Source organism: Salmo salar, chromosome 03, assembly GCF_965601325.2.
Source record: "Salmo salar chromosome 03, fSalSal1, whole genome shotgun sequence".
NCBI lineage: Eukaryota > Metazoa > Chordata > Actinopteri > Salmoniformes > Salmonidae > Salmo > Salmo salar.
In genome coordinates, this window is record NC_138293.1 from 56,024,900 (window position 1) to 56,050,967 (window position 26,068).

Below are 26,068 nucleotides of genomic sequence, written 5' to 3' on the forward strand. Positions count from 1 at the left end.
ATACAGATATGCATCTGTTCGTCACAGATTTAAAAAAGTAAGATGGCGCCGACAGACATGGAAGCTTTGCTTCTAGCTCCTAAGCAACTTTGCAGACAAGCATTTTGCTACACCTGCAATAACATCTGCTAAAAAAAAAATGGGCCTCAGAATGGGCTTCAGGATCTCGTCACGGTATCTCTGTGCATTAAAATTGCCATAGATAAAATGCACTTGTTAGTCGTCCGTAGCTTATGCCTGCCCATACCCTGACCCGACCACCAACATGAGGAACTCTGTTCACAACATTGACATCAGCAAACCGCTCGCCCACACTACGCCATACATGTGGTCTGCGGTTGTGAGGCCGGTTGGACGTACTGCTAAATTCTCTAAAACGACATTGGAGGCAGTTTATGGCAGAGAAATGAACATTCAATTCTCTGGCAACAGCTCTGGTGGACATTCCTGCAGTCACCATGCGAATTGCATGCTCCCTCAAAACTCGAGACATCTGTGGAATTGTGTTATGTGACAAAACTACACATTTTAGTGGCTTTTTCTTGTCCCCAGCACAAGGTGCACCTGTGCAATGATCATACTGTTTAATGAGCTTCTTGATATGCCACACCTGTCAGGTGGATGGATAATCTTGGCAAAGAAGAAATTCTCACTAACAGGGATGTAAACAAATTTGTGCACAACATTTTAGAGAAATAAGCTTTTTGTGCGTATGGAACATTTCTGGGATCTTTTATTTCAGCTCATGAAACATGTGACCAACACTTTACGTTTATATTTTTGTTCAGTATATATATATATATATATATATATATATATATATAGGTCTATGGGTGTCCCGTACCACAGTCATTATGACATCATCCCACCTCTGTTGCCAGTGTAGTAATCTCAACTATTAGACTTTAATCTGTTACAATAGATTGCCAGTGTAACAAGCCAGGGTGCACCAGACAATTTAACATTTTAGTCATTTAGCAGATGCTCTTATCCAGAGCGACTTACAGTAGTGAGTGCATACATTTTCATACTGGTCCCCTATGGGAAACGAACCCACAACCCTGGCATTGCAAGTGCCATGCTCAACCAAGTGAGGCACACGGGACTTAATTAAAGTCCTCTCAAACACAAACATCAAGCAAAAGGATCTGAAGGCTATTTTTGTGGCCTCTCAACTTGACTTCCAGTTACAATGTATGCAGCTCACTCATCACCTTAAAAATATATGTTCAACCCCTATGTAGGTATAGTAGGCAGTGCACAGCATAGGTAAATGGAACATGACAAATTAGCGCTTGACAAAAAAAAGCACCACTTGTATTTGTTGGTCTTTTAGAAGTCTGTAAGAGCTTTATCTTTTTACAAAATGAAGAAGAGAAAACAAAATGGGAAAAAAAAAAATCAAACACTTCGCAATTCTCTTGGAGAACGCCCTGTTGTGTGTGTGCGCATTTCACATGGGCTGGCACACAATCTCTAACGCCACACAATACTGCTGTCTTCTTGGCCTTCAGTGAGAGGGAGGGATGGAGAGAGGGAACGGGAAGGCAAGAGAAGGGGGAGTCTAACTAGACCTGGGTTCCAATAGTATTTATTTTCTTTCAAATACTTAAGCTGCACTTGTTTCAACTTGCCAGGCGCAACAGAACAGTCCCAAAAGTGCAAACCCTGCTTATCTGGAGCTCCTGGCAGGATCAACCAAAACGCTCAAAGTATTCGAAAGGAAGAAAATACCATTTGAGCCCAAGTTTGTCTCTAGCATAAAATAAATTGAATTTTAAATACATTAGTGAAGAGGGGGAACAGAGGGACAGAGCAGAGATGGGGTAACATTTAGGGGTGTGGTGCAGCAGTACTGCGCGTCTGTCTGACATGCCTAGTCCATGTCCTCAGCCGTCTTGTGCGACACATCAGCCTTCAATCTTTTCCTCCCTCCACAATTCTCCTCAATCCTCTCCCTTTACAGTTTGGTTGCTGAGGGCAGCGGGTTGCTCAGGGCAGCTGTTGGCACGGCAATTCAGGAAGGCAGCCTCAGGGTTCCTTTGCCCAGCAGGAACTGCAGAACGCGGTCAACCAACAGGGCAGCGACAAAGTCAACCACCAGGACCTGGGCGATGACTAGCTTGAACTGCAGGGCAGAAAACACATAAAAGGTTATAATAATTTATTTGTCCTTTTGCGCTGGTTTCCCAGAACAGATTAAGCCTATTCCTGGACTTAAAAGGAGAACTTCAAAAAATATTATTATAAACTTAGTTAATTCATTATAAAGATTCATACATGCTTATAACAAGTTATAAAGCAATACATCAAAACAATCACACAAAATGTGTGTGAAAGTACAGATGTTGGATCTTGATTTGACCCATTTCATTGCAGGAGGAAAATAATCCTGCAGGAGTTGAATGTTTGAAGAAATATGTAGAATCGCCGCCAGGGGGCAGCTGGAAGCGGTGTTTCTATACAATGCAATAGCGTACCTACAATGTACCTTGGACTGCAAGGCCACTGTGTGCCAGTTCAAGTAGCATACGCAGGCTACAGCGCGTCTCGTGTGAATTCTTATGTGGATTATAAAACATTGACATATTTGTAGGGGGTATATGTATTTTTCGTTAGGGAAAATCATTTTATTTTTTAATCAATTGTTTTATTATATGTTCAAGGTAAGAAATAGGCAGAATCAAATCATTGGTGGCCTCAGTGCCTGTGTGGTCCAGCGTCTACAGCCACTGACCCCGGGACATATATACCAGAGTTGGCATTGGTTCAAATCCATCCCACTTCCATATGACAACCCCACAATCTTACCAACACTGTTCTCTCGCTTCAATAAAAGCAAAACAAATACAAAAGGAATGGGATTACCCCACCTTTAAGAAATAATAAATCATTGGACAAATAACAGTTAGATTGTGAGCACAAGTCCAACATAAAAATGATAAGTAATACAAGGTATGCTCAATTGATTCATAGAACATGCACAGACCTAGCAAGTAACAATAGACTGGGAAACAAACAGTAGCCTATTATGGGTTTTAACACCTTTCAATATGTGACAATGAATAGGCTAACAGCTAGCCTACAGAACATGGACAAATATAGCCCCACTGGTCTGAAAAACTTGACCGCCCCCGCAAGGAGAAAAAGAGAACTGCGGCTTTTCAGTGAACATAACTACTATAAATCACGAGGCTCATTTGAATTCCCTAATGAGCAGGACATTTTTCCCGGGACAAAAGAGTGATCAAATTAAGATCCGACATCTGTATAATATATGCTGACCTCTGTTGGTATATCTACAAGAGCAAACTGCTCGTTGAATTCAGGCGAGGACCCTGAGAGAAGGCCCACGATGGCCAGACCTGACAGGGCAATACTCCACAGCAGCGGTTTGTTCTCTCTCAGAGACTCCATGAAAGGATGACCCTAGAAAAACACACAGTATTAGTGGAATACACGTGTATTATTCAACGATGGCTAGGATAAGTACTGAAGAGTCTATTCATTGCATAGAAAATGGGCCACATTTTCAATTAGGTATCCCCTATGTAGGCTTAATGAAGCCTTCATAAGACCTACATAAAAGCCTCACAAATCTTTTATATGCAAAGAAAGGCCTTATAAAGGGATCATGAAGGCTTCATTAAATCTAAGATATGGAGGAGGAAGAGCAGTACCTTGTAGTTAATGGCAAAGGTAGCCATCTGCATGGCCATAGACATTATGTACACAGTGCTGTTGATGAGACTGGGCTCAAACTCTTTGTACAGGTCCGCAAACCTCTCCGCCCTAAAAGGTAAAAGGACAACAGACAGAGGATTAAGAGAGGGGGTACTTGGACAGGTTGGAAACAAGATCATGTAAATTATTGTAAGGTGAACATGTATGGTTAATACTGTGTGGGAGCAAATACAGTATCAGCAAGTCTGTAGGTATCTATAGTGTGTGTGTGTGTATGCATGCATGTGTACCTTGGAGGACTTCTGCTCTGTGCTCCTTTGTACAGGTATACCAGACTACAGAAGTGAACAGCAAACTGCAGCAGCACTGTCAGAACAGTGTACAGGTTGAAGATGTTAGGTAAGGGCCGCTCTTTAGACAGAGTCTTCAGGGGCTGGACAGGACAAGAGAAAATAGGATGAAAACTTCAAAAGGGAGCTTTCACATATCCCCTGTATGATCCGTTTCCTGGAGCGTTTGGTGCCCTGAGCCGCACTATAAAAGCATGTCTGACACACAAATTAATCCTGGCTAAAAACGTATCCTGGACCTGCGTTTGTAGCGGGTCCAAGATCCAGGACCAGAGTATCAAGAGTCGCGTGGAACTTTTTGCCTGTTGTAAACTAGCTAGCTCGCTAACGTCATGTAAAATGTGTGTCTTGCTAATCGCACCCTGAAACGGTTATTTTCAGGTCTGGTGAAAGCAAAACTGATTTTGTAGAATTCTCACAAACACTCCAGGAAAACGGACCAGGGCACCAAATTTCATGTGAAAACCCCCTAAGTTGAGTTAAAGGCTTAACTTGAAACTACACCTATTAGCACTAGGGCTACATAATAATATGGATTCCTACCAATCACAACTACAGTACATGCATGTCATACATGTAGTAAGTACACACTGGTTCTTTCTCAATACTCTTTCCTTGATTCCTAATGTCCTTTTCTCCTAAAAAAAAAAACATCTGCGGGAACTGAGGAGAGGATTCAAGGAAAATGAACGCTTCCCTCTGACGTTTTGAGGAGGCAGGGAAGGAGGCAGGAAGGAGAGGACACAAGGAACTGAAGGAGGAAAAACTATCAAGGGAAAGCACTACCGTGTTTTTCCCTCCATGTGACCTCTCACCTTTGACCTGGAGATGAAGAGGAAGCAGCCGGCCAATAGCAGGCCCTGTAGGGTGGCCTGGAAGTCACTGAACTTGACCCCCTCCAGGTAGAGAACAGACTGGCTGTAGGCCAGCACCAGGGCGTTCAGCGCCAGGATCTTAAACATCTGTAGTGTGGTCACCAGCGTACAGCGGCCCTGCTTTATCACGTGGCAGACTGGGGAGGAGGAGAGATGATGAGATGATAATCATGTAGTGAGAGAGCGAGAAAGTGAGTGAGAAAGAGAGACAGTGAGTGAGAGAGAGAGACAGTGAGTGAGAGAGACAGTGAGTGAGAGAGAGAGACAGTGAGTGAGAGAGAGAGACAGTGAGTGAGAGAGACAGTGAGTGAGAGAGACAGTGAGTGAGAGAGACAGTGAGAGAGAGAGACAGTGAGTGAGTGAGTGAGTGAGTGAGTGAGTGAGTGAGTGAGTGAGTGAGTGAGTGAGTGAGTGAGTGAGTGAGTGAGTGTTTGTGTTCATTTGTGTTTGTATACGGTGTGGGTGTAAAAAATGTGTGTTGATTATGTGTGTGTTCCTCACTGCACTGTATGGAGGACAATTTGGAGGTGAAGGGGGCAGCAATGGAGGCATCTCCCAGTTTCACTACTTGTATCTGATCTTCTTCCAGCTCCCTTAAGACTTGACTAATCCTCTCCTACAACAAAATAAACACCAAATGGTTAACAGCACGCACAAACACCCCTCCCTCCCTACACCCCAACACACACACACCCCTCCATCCCTACACCCCTACACACACCCCCCCCCTCGCTCCCTACACCCCAACACACACACACCCACCTTCTGCGCGGCTAGCTGCTCCTCTCTCTGGGCCATGACCCTCTGCCTGGCTGCCCTGGAGGTCAGTTTGACCCCTGAGCTGGTGACCGGAGGAAGGGAGGGTCTGGAGTCGGCTGCTGGGGTCTCCTTCTCTCGGCCCCTCTTCCTCCTCTCAGGCATACGCTCTGGGGCGTTGGCCAACAGAGCCACACCTGATGGGGGGGAAAGGGGGAGGGAAGGTTGAGAGGGTAGGGGGAGAGAGACAGAATGGACACAAAATGATTCCCATAATGTGACATTGTTTATGATAAGAGGATGGCATACATTTGCCTACTGAGACAATAAAGGTTGAATTGAAAGTGTCATGGTCTAAGACAGGTGTGTGCGTTAACGTTGCGGAATATTGTGCACAGCTTTGAGTGACATGTCAAGTGACCTCACCGATATGGGCGTGTTTGAGTGCTCCGACGTCATTGGTCCCGTCTCCGCACATCAACGTTGTATAGCCCAATCCTTTAAGACTAGTGATTACAAACTCCTGGAACACAATAACAATATACACATTTAGCACAAAACGACACAGCATAAAACTAGCCTCAAAATGTACCGGCAGTTCTTGAGTGTGTTGGTTGTACACCGAGTGTACAAAACACGAAGAACATCTTCCTAATGTTGAGTTGCCCTCAGAAAAGCTTCAATTCCTCAGGGCATGGACTCGAAAGCGTTCCACAGGGATGCTGGCCCCTGTTGACTCCAATGCTTCCCAAAGTTATGACAGGTTGGCTGGATGTCCTTTGGACGGTGGACCATTCTTGATACACACAGGAAACTGTTGAGCGTGAAAACCCCAGCAGCGTTGCAGTTCTTGACACAAACCAGTGCGCCTGGCGCCACCTACTACCATACCCTGTTCAAAGGCACGTCACTATTTTGTCTTGCCCATTCACCCTCTCAATGGCACACATACACAACCCATGTCTCAATTGTCTCAAGGCTTAAAAATCCTTCTTTAACTGGTCTCCTCCCTTTCATCTACACTGATTGAAGTGGATTGAACAAGTGACATCAATAAGGGATCATAGCTTTCACCTGGATTCACCTGGTCAGTCTATGTCATGGAAAGAGCAGGTGTTCATCATGTTTTGTACAATCAGAGTAAATGTAGCCTACTTTTAATTATCTAATAAATTAATTAATTCATTACAACAACCAAGACAGAATTGACCATAGCGCACTACTTTTGACCAGGGCCCATAGCGCACTACTTTTGACCAGGGCCCATAGCGCACTACTTTTGACCAGGGCCCATAGCGCACTACTTTTGTCAAAAGTAAAAGAATAAAAAAAAGAATAGGGTGCCATTTCTGACACAGATAACGTCTACAAGGAGGCAAGAAGACTGACCTTCTGTTTAGGGCTGACCCGCGCGAACACCCGGACATGGGGCAGGAGGGCATGGAGCAGCTGCGTGTCACTGGTCAGTCTGGTTAGCCCCTCCCCCGTCACACACAGATCATACTGATCGACCAACGAGGGGACGGACGGCGGGGGCAGCGGAACACGCACACTGCCGTCTATAGACTCCCACTGCCACTCACCTGGAAGGAACAACGCCACAAGTGACCGTATTATAGAGCATTCTTAAAACAGCGACATATTACACCTGGGTTAAATACATGCATATTATTTCAAATAGCCTCAAGTACTTAAGGTACGCTTGATTTGGTTTGCATTTTATTCCATTATAATGGGGCGAAGTAGATCAAGTGCAGCTCAAGTATAATACATATGCATTTGACCCAGGTCTACAACACATGCACTGTCCACTATAGATCGCTTCATTACAACAATCATATGGCTATATCATCAATGCATTAGTCTGTAGATTAGTCTAGTACAGAGCCCTCCAACCATGTTCGTGGAGAGCTACCGTCCTGTCTGCTTTCGCTCCAACCCCAGTTGTAACTAACCTGATACAGCTTATCAACCAGCTAATTATTAGAATCAGGTGCACTAGATTAGGGTTGGAGCAAAAACCTACAGGACGGTTTTCGGATCAAGCATAAACTGGCTCTTAGTGTGCCCTACCCTGGTTGGGTCTGGCCTGCAGTACGAGCGTGTGTTCCTTCTGGATGAAGTGGAGCTCTCTGGCCACGTGGCACGCTGTCAGAGGGTTGTCACCTGTTATCATCACCACCTGAAGGAGAGATGGAGGAGAGGAGGGTTATGTGTGTGTGTGTGTGGTGTGTGTGTGCGTGACTGAGTGAGTGCGTGCATGGATGTGCCTGATATTACTTTGATAATTGTAATCGGAACAGAATCCTTATCAGTATCGGTGTGTGTGTGTGTGTGTGTGTGTGCGTGTCTTTTCCTGCTAATGAGCCTGTGCGAATGTGTGTGAGCGTGCGTGTGTATTCTGAGAGCGCCTCCTCACATGATGCGATGCCTCCTGGATCTCTTTGATGACAGCTTTGCTGTCGGTCTTCAGGGGACACGAGACGACCATGAAGCCGGCAAACTGCAGGTGACACTCCAGAGCATCACGAGTCACCTCCCGCACCTGTACAGACCGCCGCAAAGCACCCAGTCACACAAACAACCAACCCCTGCTGTAAAAGAGAGCCACTCTCATCTAGCCACTTGGCTGAGGTTCACGAAAGCCCTGTAGCTAACGTGGTACTTTATCTCGAAGACCCAGAACTACCTCACCGTCTCTCTCGGCTGTGCGGCTGGGTTGTTGAGAGTATTGAAATAGCATGCCACGTTAACTACGAGGCTGTCGGGAAACTCATCCCCTCACACAGAGCAGGACACGACAGATAGGTGAGTTAGACAGGACAAGTAGGTGAGTTAGACAGGACAAGTAGGTAATGGATAATGGATCCAGAGCGCCTGGCACCGCCTATCAAACCACGCTCAAAGTCGCTCAGGTCACTCGTTTTGCCCATTCTAACGTTCAATCAAACAGTAACTAATGCTTCGATGCCCGTCTGCCTGCTTTACATAGCGATCCATTTTCGTGAACCGGGTGGTGTACCTAAAAAAACATTTATTTTATTTAAAAATTATATTACTAACAACAACATATTTAATACATTTTAACCAAGTGATCCGTGGAATAAGTATTGAGTGTGTAATACAATGTAATATTATTCATCTACAATGTTCTTAACCCTGGGCAACATGGGCCTGGGAGGCTCACAGAGTACTCCACAGTACTCCACCAACTACCCATTTCTCAACTCAATACTTATTTTAATCCCCCAAAATGTAAATTCATTTATTTTTCTTCTTAAGTGCACTGTCATTTAAGCTTTAAAACAGCAACGTTTTCTCTCTGCCCCATGGAAAAATGCAATGCCCCATGGAAAAATGCGTCGAGTTGCAGGACATTAGCTTTGAAGCTGCAACAACAACAATTAACTCTGCCACATGACAAAATGTGCAGAATTGCAGGAAATTTGCTTGAAAACAAACATTTTCTCTCCAATGCCAAGAGGAGAGGGTCTTTCGGGGCCCAAGACTTGGTTCGTCCAGCCATGCACTGCCAAAGTCATAGTAAAACTCATTGTATGCTAGTTTTCTTTTATCTCACTTGAGTTGTGATCTGATTATGAGGGGGTCCCTGATGAATTTGCTATCACAAAAGGGATCCCTGGCTGCAAAAAGTTTAAGAAAGACAGATAGGACAGGTAGGCGAGTTAGACAGGACAGGCAGAGTTACCTGTTGGTGGCTGAGGTGTCCGATCTCTCTGTAGCCCAAGGCCAGAACCCTGGCCCCTTCTCGGGACATCTCCCTGTGCACCTGGTCATAGCTGTCTGGGCACTCTGAGAACTACAGAAACAAACAAACGGTTAGAACAACGGTAATGACTGCAGCAATGAGGTATTCACTCAACACTGAGATTGTGTACTTGTATGTGAAGTGTAGTAGAGTAGACATATATTATACTAGACATGTATTATATTGACCATAAAAAAATATATATATTAAATGATACATTCAAATGTCAGTGTTCTATTTTCATTCTATGATATTGACCATGTCCCTGAGTGTCTCTGGAGCTCCTTTGACAGTGGAGACATAGCAGAGGTCAGTGGAGCCCAGTTTCTCATAGGAGGCCAGGACAGACATCCTCTTCAGAGCACTGGCAAAGTGGAACCGCTGGTGGATCTTCAGGCCTGGGGTCTTTATACCGCGAGCAAACACCTTTTCATCTACACCACACAGAGAGGGACAGAAGGGTAGATATGATGCAAACACATAGACACACACACTTTCACTACTGGTGTACAAAGAGGAGACAGAGCAAAAATCCTGAGGTACACGGGCGCGTGCACACACACTACCTTTAGTGAGGGTCCAGTCAGCAGCAGTGAGCATGGCCTTCTCCAGAGGGTCGCCTACCAGCTGTCCGTCGTCAAGGGTAACCAGTGAGTGACACGTAGCAATCACCCGATGCGTTTCCACTGGGATCTCTGACACGGGAATCACTTCTTTCCCTTCTCTGGAGAAGTTTAGAAAACGTTTACAAACAAACAAATGTAAAAATGTACTTCATATTCTTCCAAAGATTTTAATATGATTAAATAATGCTAAAAACATGTCTGTTGCTCTTTACGTGTCACTCCTCAATAGGACAAGATTCACAGTATGACACCAGCGCATAAGGGCATTGGTAGACACTTTACTTAACCCTGACCGTTACGATGCATTACGATGCCGTTAAGAACCCTTTAAAACGTCTTAATATTATCAGGTCCAGTCAATCTTTGGAAAAAATTGCAACAAAGAAATGTATCACACTGAAAAATCTAAGAGAGTGTACCTGAGGCCTGCGACCCCCCGCACCACCAGATGGTCGCTGGTCAAGGTGCCCGTCTTGTCAAAGCAGCACACCTCCACCTTGCCTGCAAACGGGATCCTGAAGGGCTCAGTGCAGAACACATCTATGAAAGGGAGAAGGAATAAAGGGGTGAGGCAAATAGCAGAACAGCGAGGAGAACTAGCATCATTAAGTACTACAAACATTACTATTCCACTTCCAGAACCACTTTCACAACAGATACATCCACATAACACCCCAACACACACACACTCTCTCTCTGTTGACTCACAGAGCTTGGCCAGAGCGATGAGGGATGTGTTGACTGCCAGAGACAATTCTATAGGGAGCTCAGGTGGAACCACAGAGGTCAGGATGAGAGTACACTCCAGGAACAACTTATACCGGTTCCTGCTAGGGTCCTTAGTTCCTGCAGCGGAGAGAACACACAGAGACAGTTACACAACTAGAAGTGGTAGTTACTCACACAGAGACAGTTACACAAGTAGAAGTAGTAGTTACTCACACAGAGACAGTTACACAACTAGAAGTAGTAGTTACTCACACAGAGAGAGTTACACAACTAGAAGTGGTAGTTACTCACACAGAGACAGTTACACAACTAGAAGTAGTAGTTACTCACACAGAGACAGTTACACAACTAGAAGTAGTAGTTACTCACACAGAGACAGTTACACAACTAGAAGTGGTAGTTACTCACACAGAGACAGTTACACAACTAGAAGTAGTAGTTACTCACACAGAGACAGTTACACAACTAGAAGTAGTAGTTACTCACACAGAGACAGTTACACAACTAGAAGTAGTAGTTACTCACACAGAGACAGTTACACAACTAGAAGTAGTAGTTACTCACACAGAGACAGTTACACAACTAGAAGTAGTAGTTACTCACAGAGAAAGCTATGCAGTATGTTCATTTATAAAATGTTTGCACACTGGATAAAAGCATCTGCTAAATGGCATATATTGTTATTATTATTAATAATATATACAGTTATACTGCATGTAGTCAGGAAAAATCTGCTGCTCTCTCCTGACCTCAGGGCCTATTTCAACAACTTGTTTTCTTACGTTTTATTAAAGGGAGGAATTTGTGTTTTAGTCATGTTTTTTTAGTATGAATAGGATCCTTTGGCAAGACTGTCAAAATGTTCATTCATGTCTTAGTGAGTAAAAACATATCGCCTTAAATTCTGTCTTGGCTAATAAACTACAGCCTAGATATAAACAAACTGTATAATGGAGAAATGTTCTAAGTAGGACCAACTGTACTTCTGCATTGCTTGTTCCATGTGGTTTTAGACTGGGTATCTGTGAAGAACTTTGTGACAACCGCTGACGTGAAAAACGCTTTATAAAATAAATTTGAGCGATTGATTTGCGTTGATCACTGGATTACTCACCTTCCACCCACACATATCCAGCAGCAGCGATGGCGAACACCAGGAGGAAGAGGATGAAGATGAATGTTTCTAAGTTGTTGGCTGTCACCCTCTTCACTCCAAACAAGATGGTCCTCAGCAGTTTACCCTGTAGACAGGCATGGTCAACAACACCAGGGTTGTATTCATTAGTGAACACCGTAGCAAAACATTTTGCAACAGAAAATGAAAACAAGCGGTTCTTATTGGACAAGTTCGGTAGTCAAGAGCAGCAGCCCCTCACCTGAGAAGTATAGAATCCGGTTCTCAACACATAAGCCACACAGCCATTGTCCACAGCTGCAGAAAAATGTAAAAGAAGAAAAACAAACTATTATGATTTGCTCTAAGTAAGACAAGATAGATACAATCACTGAGGGCACATTCAATCAATCTATTCTGAGGCCGAGGGAGATGACAAAGTGTATCTAAAATGTTGATTTTTTTATATTAATAAGTGATAACAAAATGTAGATTGAAAGTGCAATACAATTACAATTGTTAACTCAAAGTGAGAAGAAAAATGCTGGACGTTTCTGCCTTACGACAAGTGAATAATATACTGCATAGTAGGTAGGAACTGACGTTTGAGTCCTACAGTGGCACGGAGCGGGGGGCTGTGCTGCACCACCTTGGTCCCACCAGAGATTATGTGGAGGCGGGCATCACCCTGAAGGTCAAGTACCCTCGCTGGGTCCAGATCCTCCACTGGCTCCTAAACACACAACATGGTAAAACTTCAAGTTAAAACACAACTTTTAAGGATTAATGGAGCCTATGATTTCTAAGCTTATGATTTTGATCAATTGTGAAGCATCTATGATATTCTATGCTTATGAAGTCTTTGTGAATGATCTATAGTAACATTCCCATTGTGTTGGCAATCTACAGTGATCATCATTGAGATGTTTCTACAACTTAATTGGAGTCAATTGATTGGACATGATTTGGAAAGGCACACACCTGTCTATATAAAAGGTCCCACAGTTGACAGTGCATATCAGAGAAAAAAACCAAGCCATGTGGTCGAAGGAATTGTCCGTAGACCTCAGAGACAGGATTGTGTCGAGGCACCGATTTGGAGAAGGATACCAAAACATTTCTGCAGTATTGAAGGACCCCAAGAACACAGTGGCCTCCATCATTCTTAAATGGTAGACGTTTGTAACCACCAAGACTCGTCCTAGAGCCGGCCACCCGGCCAAACTGAGCAATTGGGGTAGAATGGCCTTGGTAAGGGAGGTGACCAAGAACCCGATGGTCACTCTGACAGAGCTCCAGAGTTCCTCTATGGAGATGGGAGAAACTGAAATGTCACGTCTGAAGGAAACCTGGCACCATCCCTACGGTGAAGCATGGTGGTGGCAGCATCATGCTATGGGGATGTTTTTCAGCGGCATGGACTGGGAGACTAGTCAGGATCGAGGGAAAGATGAACGGAGCAAAGTACAGAGAGATCCTTGATGAAAACATGCTCCAGAGCGCTCAGGACCTCAGACTGGGGTGAAGGTTCACCTTCCAACAGGACAACGATTCCAAGCACACTGCCAAGACAACGCAGGAGTGGCTTCGGGACAAGTCTCTGAATGTCGTTGAGTGGCTCAGCAAGAGCCTGGCTCGAACCCAATCGAACATCTCTGGAGAGACCTGAAAATAGATAGCTGTGCAGCAACACTCCCCATTCAACCTGACAGAGCTTGAGAGGATCAGCAGAGAAGAATGGGAGAAAATCCCCAAATACAGGTGTGCCAAGCTTGTAGTATCATACCCAAGAAGACTCGATGCTGTAATCGCTGCCAAAAGGTGCTTCAACAAAGTACTGAGTAAAGGGTCTGAATACTTATGCAAATGGTATATTCAATTTTAGAATGAGGCTGTAACACAACAAAATGTGGAAAAAGTCAAGTGGTCTGAATACTTTCCGAAGGCACTGTATATTGTCCAGATAGACTGCATTGTTTTGCATGGTTGTTATCTAGTCTAGTATAGGACAGGCTTCCCGTCTGTCTAACCTTCATCTGAGGAACTGACTCTCCCGTCAGCATGGCCTCGTCCACGATGCAGCGCCCTCTTAGCAGCAGCACGTCACATGGAACCAAGTTCTCCTGGGGCGAGCGGCCTGTGGGGGAAGAGAAAGACATATATACTGTGCCAAACCAAGAGAATGATATTCATTGACTACAGCTCAGAGTTCAGCACCATAGAAGCTCATCACTAAGCTAAGGTCCCTAGACTACACCTACCACTGCAACTGGAATACTGGCTCCTGCACTTCCTGACGGGCCGCCCCCAGGTGGTGAGGGTAAGCGACAACACATCCGCCACGCTGACCCTCAACATGGGGGCCCCTCAGGGGTGCATGCTTAGTCCCCTCATGTACTGCCTGTTCACCCATTAAGTTTGCCGACGACCCGACGGTGGTATGCTTGATCACCGACGATGATGAGACAGACTACAGGGAGGTTAGAGACCTGGTAGTGGGTTGCCAGGACAACAATCTCTCCGTCAACGTCAGTAAGACAAAAGGAGTGGACTACAGGAAACGGAGGGCCAAGCACGCCCCCATTCACATCGATGAGGCTGTAGTAGAGCGTGTCGAGAATTCCTCTCTGTCCACATCAATAAGGATCTATCATGGTCCAAACAACAACACATTCGTGAAGGGTGCACGACAATGCCTCATTCCCCTCAGAAGGCTGAAAAGATTTGGCATGGGCCCTCAGATCCACAAAAAGTTCTACAGCTGCACGATCGAGAGCATCTTGACTGGCTGGATCACTGCTTGGTATGGCAACTGCTTGGCATCAGACTGCAAGGCTCTACAGAGGGTAGTGCGTATGTCCCAATACATCACTGGGGCCAAGCTCCCTGCCATCCAGGACCTCTATACCAGGCGTTGTCAGAGGAAGGCCCAAAAAAAATTCAAAAATTTAAGCCATAGACTGTTCTCTCTGCAACCGCACAGCAAGCGGTACCAATGCACCAAGTCTATAAATAACAGGACCCTGGAAAGCTTCTACTCCCAAACCATGACTTCTGAACAAGACTGTTACAGTTAATCAAATGGCTAGCCGGACTACCTGCATTGACCCTTTTTTGCACTATCTCACGCACACACACTGGACTCTAACCACACACATACCCACAACATATGCCCAAACACACATACTTTCAAACTCAAATACACTACTGGTCAAAAGTTTTAGAACAATGACTTTTCTACTATGTTTCTACAATGTAGGATAATAGTGAAGACATAAAAACTATGAAATAACACATATGGGATCATGTGGTAACCAAAAAAGTATATTTTATATTCTTCAAAGTAGCCACCCTTTGCCTTGATGACAGCTTTGCGCACTCTTGGCATTCTCTCAGCCAGCTTCACCTGGAATGCTTTTCCAACAGTCTTGAAGGAGTTCCCACAAATTCTGAGCACTTGTTGGCTGCTTTTCCTTCACTCTGCAGTCCGACTCATCCCAAACCCTCTCAATTTGGTTGAGGTCGGGGGATTGTGGAGAACAGGTCATCTGATGCAGCACTCCATCACTCTCCTTCTTGGTAAAATATCCCTTACACAGCCTGGAGGTGTGTTGGGTCATTGTCCTGTTTAAAAACAAATGATAGTCCCACTAAGCCCAAACCAGAATTCTATATAAATCACCAACAGTGTCACCAGCAAAGCACCCCCACACCATCACACCTCCTCCTCCATGCTTTAAGGTGGGAAATACACAAGCGGAGATCATCTGTTCACCCACACCGCTTCTCACAAAGACACGGCGGTTGGAACCAAAAATCTCCAATTTGGACTCCAGACCTAAGGACAAATTTCCACTGTGTTTCTCGGCCCAAGCAAGTCTCTTCTTATTAGTGTCCTTTAGTAGTGGTTTCACTGCAGCAATTCGACCATGAAGGCCTTACTCACACAGTCTCCTCTGAACAGTTGATGTTGAGATGTGTCTGTTACTTGAACTCTGTGAAGCATTTATTTGGGCTGTAATTTCTGAGGCTGGTGACTCTAATGAACTTATTCTCTGCAGCAGAGGTCATTCTGGGTCTTCCATTCCTGTGGTGGTCCTCGTAAGAGCCAGTATCGTCATAGTGCTTGATGGTTATTGAGACCGCACTGGAAGAAACTTTCAAAGTTTTTGAAATGTTCCATATTGACTAACCTTCAAGTCAAAGCAATAATGGACTGTTGTTTCTCTTTGCTTAATTGAGCTGTTCTTACCATATGGACCTGGTCTTTTACCAAATAGGGCTATCTTCTGTATACCATCCCTTCCTTGTCACAGCACAAATGATTGGCTCAAACGCATTAAGAAGGAAAGTCATTCCACAAAATAACTTTTAACAAGGCACACTTGATAATTGAAATGCCGTCCAGGTGACTACCTCATGAAGCTGTTTGAGAGAATGCCAAGAGTGTGCAAAAATGTAATCAAAGCAAAGGGTGGCTATTTGAAGAATCTCAAATATATTTTGATTTGTTTAACAGTTTTTTGGTTACTACATGATTCCATATGTGTTATTTCATAGTTTTGATGTCTTCACTATTATTCAACAACGTTGAAAATAGTAAAAATAAAGAAAAAACCTTGAATGAGTAGGTGTTCTAAAACGTTTGACCGGTAGTGTACGCTGCTGCTACTACTGTCTATTATCTATCTTGTTGCCTAGTCAATTTACCCCTGTTTACAGTACATTGGGAAAGTTCAGACCCCTTAACTTTTTCCACATTTTGTTACGTTACAGCCTTCTTCTAAAATGGATTACATTTAAAAAAAATCCTCTGATGAGTTCTGACTATAAACTTGAAATATTGTTTATTATCAGGTATCCTATTGAAATATTGAGTGCCATAATCTAGTTTCTACACCAGAAGTTAATGGTTAAGGCACTGATAAGGGTGGAGAGATGTGGTTTAGCGAGGAAGGGGGCCGAGGTCAGGTAACATTAAGGGAGAAGGAACAGTTTATGGCCCGCAACACTTACTTTCTTGACTAGCAATGAAGATGTCATGTTTAGAGAGAAGGAGGACATCACCCAAATTGGGGTATATACATACAGTTGAAGTCAGAAGTTTACATACACTTAGTTTGGAAACATTAAAACTAGTTTTTCAACCACTCCACAAATTTCTTGTTAACAAACTATAGTTTTTGGCAAGTCGGTTAGGACATCTACTTTGTGCATGACACAAGTAATTTTTCCAAAAAATGTTTACAGACTGATTATTTCATTTATAATTTACTGTATCACAATTCCAGTGGGTCAGAAGTTTACTGTGTCTTTAAATAGCTTGGAAAATTCCAGAAAATTATGTCATGGCTTTAGAAGCTTCTGATCGGCTGATTGACATTATTTGAGTCAATTGGAGGTGTACCTGTGGATGCACTTCAAGGTCTAACTTCAAACTCAGTGCCTCTTTGCTTGACATCATGGGAAAATCAAAAGAAATCAGCCAAGACCTCAGAAAACAAATTGTAGACCCCCACAAGTCTGGTTCATCCTTGGGAGCAATTTCCAAATGCCTGAAGGTACCACGTTCATCTGCACAAACAATAGTACGCAAGTATAAACACCATGGGACCACGCAGCCGTCATACCGCTCAGGAAGGAGACGTGTTCTGTCTCCTAGAGATGAACGTACTTTGGTGCGAAAAGTACAAATCAATCCCAGAACAACAGCAAAGGACCTTGTGAAGATGCTGGAGGAAACAGGTACGACAATATCTATATCCACAGTAAAACGACTCCTGTATTGACATAACCTGAAAGGCCGCTCAGCAAGGAAGAAGCCACTGCTCCAAAACCGCCATAAAAAAGCCAGACTACGGTTTGCAACTGCACATGGGGACAAAGATCGTACTTTTTGGAGAAATGTCCTCTGGTCTGATGAAACAAAAATAGAACTGTTTGGCCATAATGACCATCGTTATGTTTGGAGGAAAAAGGGAGAGGCTTACAAGCCGAACACCACCATCCCAACCGTGAAGCACGGTGGTGGCAGCATCATGTTGTGGGGGTGCTTCGCTGCAGGAGGGACTGGTGCACTTCACAAAATAGATGGCATCATGAGGAGGAAAATTAAGTGGATATATTGAAGCAGCATCTCAAGACATCAGTCAGGAAGTTAAAGCTTGGTCGCAAATGGGTCTTCCAAATGAACAATGACCCCAAGCATACTTCCAAAGTTGTGGCAAAATGGCTTAAGAACAACAAAGTCAAGGTATTGGAGTGGCCATTAAAGCCCTGACCTCAATTCTATAGAAAATTTGTGGGCAGAACTGAAAAAGCGTGTGCGAGCAAGGAGGCCTACAAACCTGACTCAGTTACACCAGCTCTGTCAGGAGGAATGGGCCAAAATTCACCCAACTTATTGTGGGAAGCTTGTGGAAGGCTACCCGAAATGTTTGACCCAAGGTCAACAATTTTAAAGGCAATGCTACCAAATACACTCAATTAGTATGTAAACTTCTGACCCACTGGGAATGTGATGAACGAAATAAAAGCTGAAATAAATCATTCTCTCTGCTACTATTTTTGACATTTCACATTCTTAAAATAAAGTGGTGATCCTAACTGACCGAAGACAGACAATTTTTACTAGGATTAAATGTCAGGAATTGTGAAAAACTGAGTTTAAATGTATTTGGCTAAGGTGTATGTAAACTTTGGCTAAGGTATATGTAAACTAGCGCTGTATGAACCAATGGGTGAATAAACTTTGTTTAAGCTTTACTATTCATCCATGACTTTTACTAGGTTCATGTAGAACCTAACACCACATAATGACAAAGCGAAAACAGGTTTAGACATTTTTGCAAATGTATTAAAAATAAAGAAAACAGAAATACCTTATTTACGTAAGTATTCAGACTCTTTGCTATGAGACTCGAAATTGAGTTCAGGTGCATTCTGTTTCCATTGATCATCCTTGAGATGTTTCTACAACTTGATTAGAGTCCACTTGTGGTAAATTCAATTGATTGGACATGATTTGGAAAGGCACACACCTGTTTATATAAGGTCCCACAGTTGACAGTACATATCAGAGCAAAAACCAAGTCATGAGGTCAAAGGAATTGTCCGTAGAGCTCCGAGACAGGAAGGGTACCAAAACATTGAAGGTCAGCAAGAACACAGTGGCCTCTATAATTCTTAAATGGAAGAAGTTTGGAACCACCAAGACTCTTCCCAGAGTTTGCCGCCCGGACAAACTGAGAAACAGGGCGAGAAACAGGGCGAGAAGGGCCTTGGTCAGGAAGGTGACCAAGAACCCAATGGTCACTCTAAAGAACTCCAGAGTTCGTCTGTGGAGATGGGAGAACCTTCCAGAAGAACAACCATCTCTGCAGCACTCCACAAATCAGGCCTTTATTGTAGAGTGGCCAGACGGAAGCCACTCCTCAGTAAAGGCCAGATGACAGCGCGCTTGGAGTTTGTCAAAAGGCAACTAAAAGACTCTCAGACCATGAGAAACAATATTCTCTGGTGTGATGAAACCAAGATTGAACTCTTTGGCCTGAATGTCAAGCGTCACATCTGGAAAGAACCTGGCACCATCCCTACAGTGAAGCATGTTGGTGGCAGCATCATACTGTGGGGATGTTTTTCAGCGGCAGGGACTGGGAAACTAGTCAGGAACGAGGGCAAGATGAACGGAGCAAAGTACAGAGAGATCCTTGATGAAAACATGCTCCAGAGCGCACAGAACCTCAGACTGGGGTGAAGGTTCACTTTCCAACAGGACAATGCCCCGAAGCACACAGCCAAAACAAAGCAGGAGTGGCTTCGGGACAAGTCACTGAATGTCCTTGAGTGGCCCAGCCAAAGCCCGGACCTGTACCCGATCGAACATCTCTAGAGAGACCTGAAAATAGCTGTACAGCGACACTCCCCATCCAACCTGACAGAGCTTGAGAGGATCTGCAGAGAAGAATGGGAGAAACTCCCCTAATACAAGTGTGCCAAGCTTGTAACGTCATACCCAAGAAGACTCGAGGCTGTAATCGCTGCCAAAGGTGCTTCAACAAAGTATTGCGTAAAGGGTCTGAATACTTATGTAAATGTGATTTCAGTTTTATATTATTTATAAATTAGCAAATAAATAAAATAAAAAAACATTTTTGCTTTGTCATTATGGAGTATTGTGTGTAGATTGATTAGGGGAAAAATCTATTTTATCAATTTTAGAATAAATCTGTAACATAACAAAATATAGAAAAAGTCAAGGGGTTTGAATACTTTCCGAATGCACTGTAGATGTACAGTACACAGCTACCTCAATTACCTAGTAACCCTGCACATCGACTTGGTACTGATACTCCCTGTATATATACACATTTTATTTTGTACTCCCTATATATAGCCATGTTATTTTTACTCTTTATTTTTATTCGTTATTCACTGTGTATTTCTTCCTCTTATCGATATTTATATTTTACAATTTTGTATCTTATCTTTAACTCTGCATTGTTGGGGCCTCCCGAGTGGCGTAGCGGTCTAAGGTAACGCATCGCTGTGCTTGAGGAGTCACTACAGACCAGGGTTCGATCACAGGCTGTGTCACAGCCGGCTGTGACCGGGAGACCCATGAGGCTGCGCATGAGCTGACTTCGGTTGCCAGCTGGATGGTGTTTCCTCCGACATATTGGTGCGGCTGGCTTCCGGGTTAAGTGAGCAGTGTGTCAAGAAGCAGAGCGGCTTGGCAGGGTCGTGTTTTTGGAGGACACATGACTCTCGACCTTCGCCTCTCCCAAGTCAGTAGGGGAGTTGCAGCGATGGGACTAGACTAACTAATAATTGGAAATCACAAAATTGGGGAGAAAAAAGGGGTAAAAGAACAAAAAATAATAATATATATATTATTTATCTGCATTGTTGGAAATGGACCTGTAAGTAAGAATTTCATTCTTAGTCGACACCTGTTGTCTACGAAGCATGTGAAAAATAAAACTTGATTTGATTTTGACTGGCTGTGGACAGAGGAAATAAGGAACTAAATTCTCCTGGGGTGAGCGTCCTGGGGGGGGGAAGACAAAGATATACGCACACTGTGTCAAACTGGCTGGGGCTCTATCTCAATTAGGCTCTCCACGATTCCTCACATCTCATCTCCTCAACAGTATTCGAGGACAAAGTCCAAGGTCCCTCCCCCTTTTCTCCAATGCATTTTAAAAAGGAGCGAGGATATAAGATGCGTGAAATTGAGGAAAGATGATTTGAGAAAGTGCCTGGTTCTAGATTAAGGAAATACTCCTGAACGAGAAGGGTTAACAGACAGGAACCTTACCTATTGAGACAATGTCCCCGGGGACTAGTTCATCACTTGACACAGGCCTCCACTTCCTGTTGCGGTAAACCTGTTGGGAAACATGGGCACAAACGTGTAAATATCAGGGGCCTGTTCAGTAGGGAGAAAGCTTTTTTTGACACCGAGTAAAACAGGGAGGTACTAGCCTGTTAGGGCTAGGGGGCAGTATTGACACGGCTGGATAAAAAAACGTACCCGATTTAATCTGGTTACTACTCCTGCCCAGTAACTAGAATATGCATATAATTATTGGCTTTGGATAGAAAACACTCCAAAGTTTCTAAAACTGTTTGAATGGTGTCTGTGAGTATAACAGAACTCAAATGGCAGGTCAAAACCTGAGAAGATTCTGCACAGGAAGTACCCTGTCTGACCATTTCTTGGCCTTCTTTGCCATCTCTATCCAAAACAAAGGATCTCTGCTGTTACGTGACACTTCCTACGGCTCACATGGGCTCTCAGAAGGCGGCAAAAAGCTGAATCGTGGCTTTGCAGGCTCTGGCTGAAAAAAAGTAGCGCGTTTGGGTAGTGGCTGGTTACAGTACTGTGAGACTCAGGCGCGTGCCCGCGTCGACCGAATGCTTTGTTTTCTTTCCTCTGTTTACCTAAACGCAGATTCCCGGTCGGAATATTATCGCTTTTTTACGAGAAAAATGGCATAAAAATGGATTTTAAACAGCGGTTGACATGCTTCAAAGTACGGTAATGGAATATTTAGAATTTTTTTGTCACGAATTGCGCCATGCTCGTGACCCTGATTTACCATTTCGGATAGTGTCTGGAACGCACGAACAAAACGCCGCTATTTCGATATAACGATGGATTATTTTGGACCAAACCAACATTTGTTATTGAAGTAGCAGTCCTGGGAGTGCATTCTGACGAAGACAACAAAGGTAATCAAACTTTTGTAATAGTAAATCTGACTTTGGTCAGGGCTAAACTTGGTGGGTGTCTAAACGGCTAGCCGTGATGGCTGGGCTATCTACTGAGAATATTGCAAAATGTGCAAACCGAAAAGCTATTTTAAAATCGGACACCTCGATTGCACAAAGGAGTTCTGTATCTATAATTCTTAAAATAATTGTTATGTTTTTTTGTGAACGTTTATCGTGAGTAATTTAGTAAATTCACCGGAGGTATGCTAGTTCTGAACGTCACATGCTAATGTAAAAAGCTGGTTTTTGATATAAATATGAACTTGATTGAACAAAACATGCATGTATTGTATAACATAATGTCCTAGGTGTGTCATCTGATGAAGATCATCAAAGGTTAGTGCTGCATTTAGCTGTCTTCTGGGTTTTTGTGACATTATATGCTAGCTTGAAAAATGGGTGTCTGATTATTTCTGGCTGGGTACTCTGCTGACATAATCTAATGTTTTGCTTTCGTTGTAAAGCCTTTTTGAAATCGGACAGTGTGGTTAGATTAACGAGAGTCTTGTCTTTAAAATGCTGTAAAATAGTCATATGATTGAGAAATTGAAGTAATAGCATTTCTAAGGTATTTGAAAATCGCGCCACGGGATTCAACTGGCTGTTGCGTAGGTGGGACGAATTCGTCCCGCCTAGCCCAGAGAGGCTAGCTACACTTGTTCAATAATGAGATCGCACAAAGATGTTCATTTTTCCGTTTCAAAACATTTTCCACAGTGTGCCCTACTGAACACGACATGGACAGATCTATATAAATCCAGATCAAATCGATCATTTGGTTAATGCAGCATTTCCAAAACTAGGGGTCACAAAAGTCCTACAGGGGCGGCAGGTAGCCTGGCGGGTTAGGAGCGTGGGGCCAGTAACCCAAAGGTTGAAACCGAAAGGTTGCTGGATCGAAACCCAGAGCTGACAAGGTAAAAATCTGTCGTTCCGCCCCTGATCAAGGCAGTTAACTCACTGTTCCCCGGGCGCCAATGACGCTGATGTCGATAAAGCCAGCCCCCCCGCACCTCTGACTCAGAGGGGTTGGGTTAAATGCGGAAGACACATTTCAGTTGAATGCTTTCAGTTGTACAACTGACTAGGTATCCCCCCTTTCTATTTCCACCAATCGTAGCTCTAACTTTGGAACGACGTAAGCTATAGGCTATTTATTATGACCCTATTCCTGCCGGCTAACACTCTCAGCAACAAGTATGTGTCTCCCGTTTCCCTCTACCACGCACACAAGCATAATTCTTTAGAACAGAGTAGACAGAACCAGGCACCAAATCAGACTGGGGGGAAAAGAATGTCATAATTGAAAGCAATGATGGTGTTCTTTTCTACACAGAAGATCATACACAATTATTGGCCGATGATTTTTCTGAACTTCCCAATACCTTTCTGATGCATTTCAGTCACTTCAAACCATACTTCCTTCTGATTGAAGTACTGCCATACTGATTTGCCATAGACACAAATAAATAAATAAATAAATAAAGATTGGCTGTTGATTACAGTACCTTTTTTTTCTTCTTTTTAACACATGGTGGGAACGCAAAACATTTTTGATAATGAAATTGGGCCTTAAACCAAAAACAAGTTGGGAACCCCTGGGTAAATGAGTCTGATGCTAGTATATAGCGGGAGTCAGGGCCTTCATTCTACAACTACAATAGCAAGGCTCTGGGGAGAATTTGATGATCTGCACTTGAGCAAGAACATGCGCCTTTGCTTGTATCGTATCATCAAACATCAAAACGACATGATCATTCGGATAAAGAAACAGTAGTTCACCTGGATCATGTACGGTTTGTTCCCCATGCGTCGTATCTCAGACATGTTCCTCATCTGCTGTTGTACCAGAGAGGCTTCGAAGGCCACCAGCATGAAGAGAGTGAACACGCTGTAGTACCAGTACTCATCCAGACACCACAGACCCACACAGAACACCTGAGGAGGGGGGAGAGAGAGCATCCATCTGTACAAATGTTGAGCCAAGCCGAGTGGTACTGTGCTGGCCTGGTTGATGCATCGGCCATCCACCATAGTTGCTAGAACGGTACTGGAAAGGACCATGTGAAAAGAAAATATCAGAGCTAGTGCAGTACGTTTCAGGTCAGCAAGATAGTATGAAAAGGGTATTAACTATTGAGTCAATTCTATCCCCACCATGCCCTTAAAGAGTTCAATATAGAAAATTGAAGAAAGAGACTAGAGAGGGATTTTACTACGTGTCACATTACTACTTGACAAAACGACACGCAAATACGCGCGCGCGCATGCGCACACACACCTGGAAGACAAAGAAGGGAGCGGTGGCTCTCTCCCTGAAGAGCTCCAGGAAGTCCGGCACCACCATCTCAGCGCGGTTGGTCCCATAGCGCTTCTCGGCGGCATGCAGGTCTGTCTCCTCCTGGTAGCCTCGCCAGGCCTGGAAGAAGCCCATTGGCTGTCGGACGGGGAACGACACGGGGAGGAAACACTTCCTCTCCTTACTGTCGAAGATGTAGCAGATCTTCTGGAACTCAAAGGAAAGGATTCCCTCGCCGTTCTCATCCTGAAGAGAGAGCAGGAGAGACAGAGAGATAGAGAGCGAGTGAGTACATGAATTAAAACACACACAAAAAATATGCCATCCAAAAAGCAGTATAACTGACTAGCATAGAGATGTTAAGAGAGGACCATTCTGACACCATGCATTTCCCACAAGTTTTAACCAGTATACCTGAGTCATGTTCAGCACGGCACACCGTAGCAAAACGTTTTGCAACAGTTACAAATGTTTTCTCCCCATTGAGCACAACCATTGTTTAAGTAAACAAGGTGTAGGACAGGAAACAAGGCAAACTCACCCATTCTCTCTGTAGTGGTACCAGCTCAGCAGAACCATTGTTGGGGGTGGGTATAACCTTAGCCAGGGTGGCCTTGTCTGGGTCTGGCTCCTGTTAATACACGTCAATTCACATACTCAATCTGACAAGACACAGCCATATAATCAGGTCAAAACTTTCTGAACAAGTAACACAAATACATTACACATAATTTGAAAATGTCCTTGTGTAGAGCATAAAATAATGCTGACTAGAGTGATCACAAGTTAAATTGGGCAGTGTTGGTTCACAATCTCCAACACCTAATTCCAAAACAACCGCAGACGATCCATCCACTTTACCTTGGCGCAGGTGAGCCAACAGTGCGCGTGCACGGACCAATAACCGGAGAGCGCTGTGAGGACGTGAGCGATCCCGATGGCGGCGAGAGCTAGTAGGCCTGCTTCTGGGTACTCGGAAGTACCGTATACTACGAGCCACAAGTACAACCAGCCAGGGTACAGCACGGCTATAAAAGGTAGAACCGTGCCGTGAAATAGCCGGGGCCTGCGCCGGTACATCGACACCGAGCTAACGTTCTCGTCGTCAGTCTCGGCGCTGTCATGCTGGCTGTGGTTGTTCATAGAGGGGGCCATTTGCAGGTCCCCCGGTCCCGGAATCCCGTCCCCCGCAACCACATTCCCCGGTTTCATATTCCCCTGTTTCGTAGCCCCGTTAATTTTCGTCCCTCTCTCTCCGGGCCCTCTCTTTCCTCCACCTCCCACTAGTTATTAGTGTCTGTGGTAAGGCAGTTCAATATAGTTGTTTTATTCCGGTGTCAGGTCCAGTTTTCTGTATCGGCTCGTTCTCACAGCTGCTTCCGCGTACGCAACCGCGTAAGGACACGTAATCTTCTTTTTGCTGTCGTGTGGTTACTTCCTGCCGAGAGAGATGCCGATTTGATCACATTTGTTTGACATCAAATATCCTAAATCAAGTGCATCTTAAAAGGAACATTTTCAAAGCAATGGTTAACAACATAAAGGCTAAAATATCACAGGGCATTCGGTTGTTTCTCCTTTAAGAAAT

General features: G+C 44.1%; 1 protein-coding gene across 1 annotated transcript; it reads right to left on the reverse strand.

Annotated features, from left to right (window-relative positions):
- Positions 1–886: 886 nt before the first annotated feature.
- LOC106600914 (endoplasmic reticulum transmembrane helix translocase) lies at positions 887–26,033 on the reverse strand. Its single transcript, XM_014192692.3, has 25 exons — positions 25,342–26,033; positions 25,022–25,111; positions 24,463–24,726; positions 23,964–24,119; positions 21,223–21,292; positions 13,934–14,040; positions 12,507–12,636; positions 12,166–12,221; positions 11,904–12,030; positions 10,769–10,906; positions 10,480–10,600; positions 10,001–10,158; positions 9,693–9,868; positions 9,375–9,485; positions 8,085–8,210; positions 7,739–7,847; positions 7,055–7,248; positions 6,092–6,188; positions 5,672–5,862; positions 5,411–5,525; positions 4,850–5,046; positions 3,975–4,117; positions 3,681–3,792; positions 3,286–3,429; positions 887–2,128 (listed from the first exon to the last, which is right to left on the reverse strand). The coding sequence occupies exons 1-25, from the start codon at positions 25,690–25,692 to the stop codon at positions 2,018–2,020; spliced, it is 3,594 nt and encodes a 1,197-aa protein (XP_014048167.1). The 5' UTR covers positions 25,693–26,033; the 3' UTR covers positions 887–2,017.
- Between the last annotated feature and the right edge of the window lie 35 nt (positions 26,034–26,068).

Excerpts from the sequence above, each read along its gene's own strand:
- LOC106600914 (XM_014192692.3), bottom strand. The coding sequence starts at position 25,692 with ATGAAACCGGGGAATGTGGTTGCGGGGGACGGGATTCCGGGACCGGGG. Across the intron at positions 21,293-23,963 it reads ACAAACCGTACATGATCCAG|GTTTACCGCAACAGGAAGTG; the intron begins GTGAACTACTGT and ends GTTTCCCAACAG. Across the intron at positions 4,118-4,849 it reads TCTTCATCTCCAGGTCAAAG|CCCCTGAAGACTCTGTCTAA; the intron begins GTGAGAGGTCAC and ends TGTCCTGTCCAG.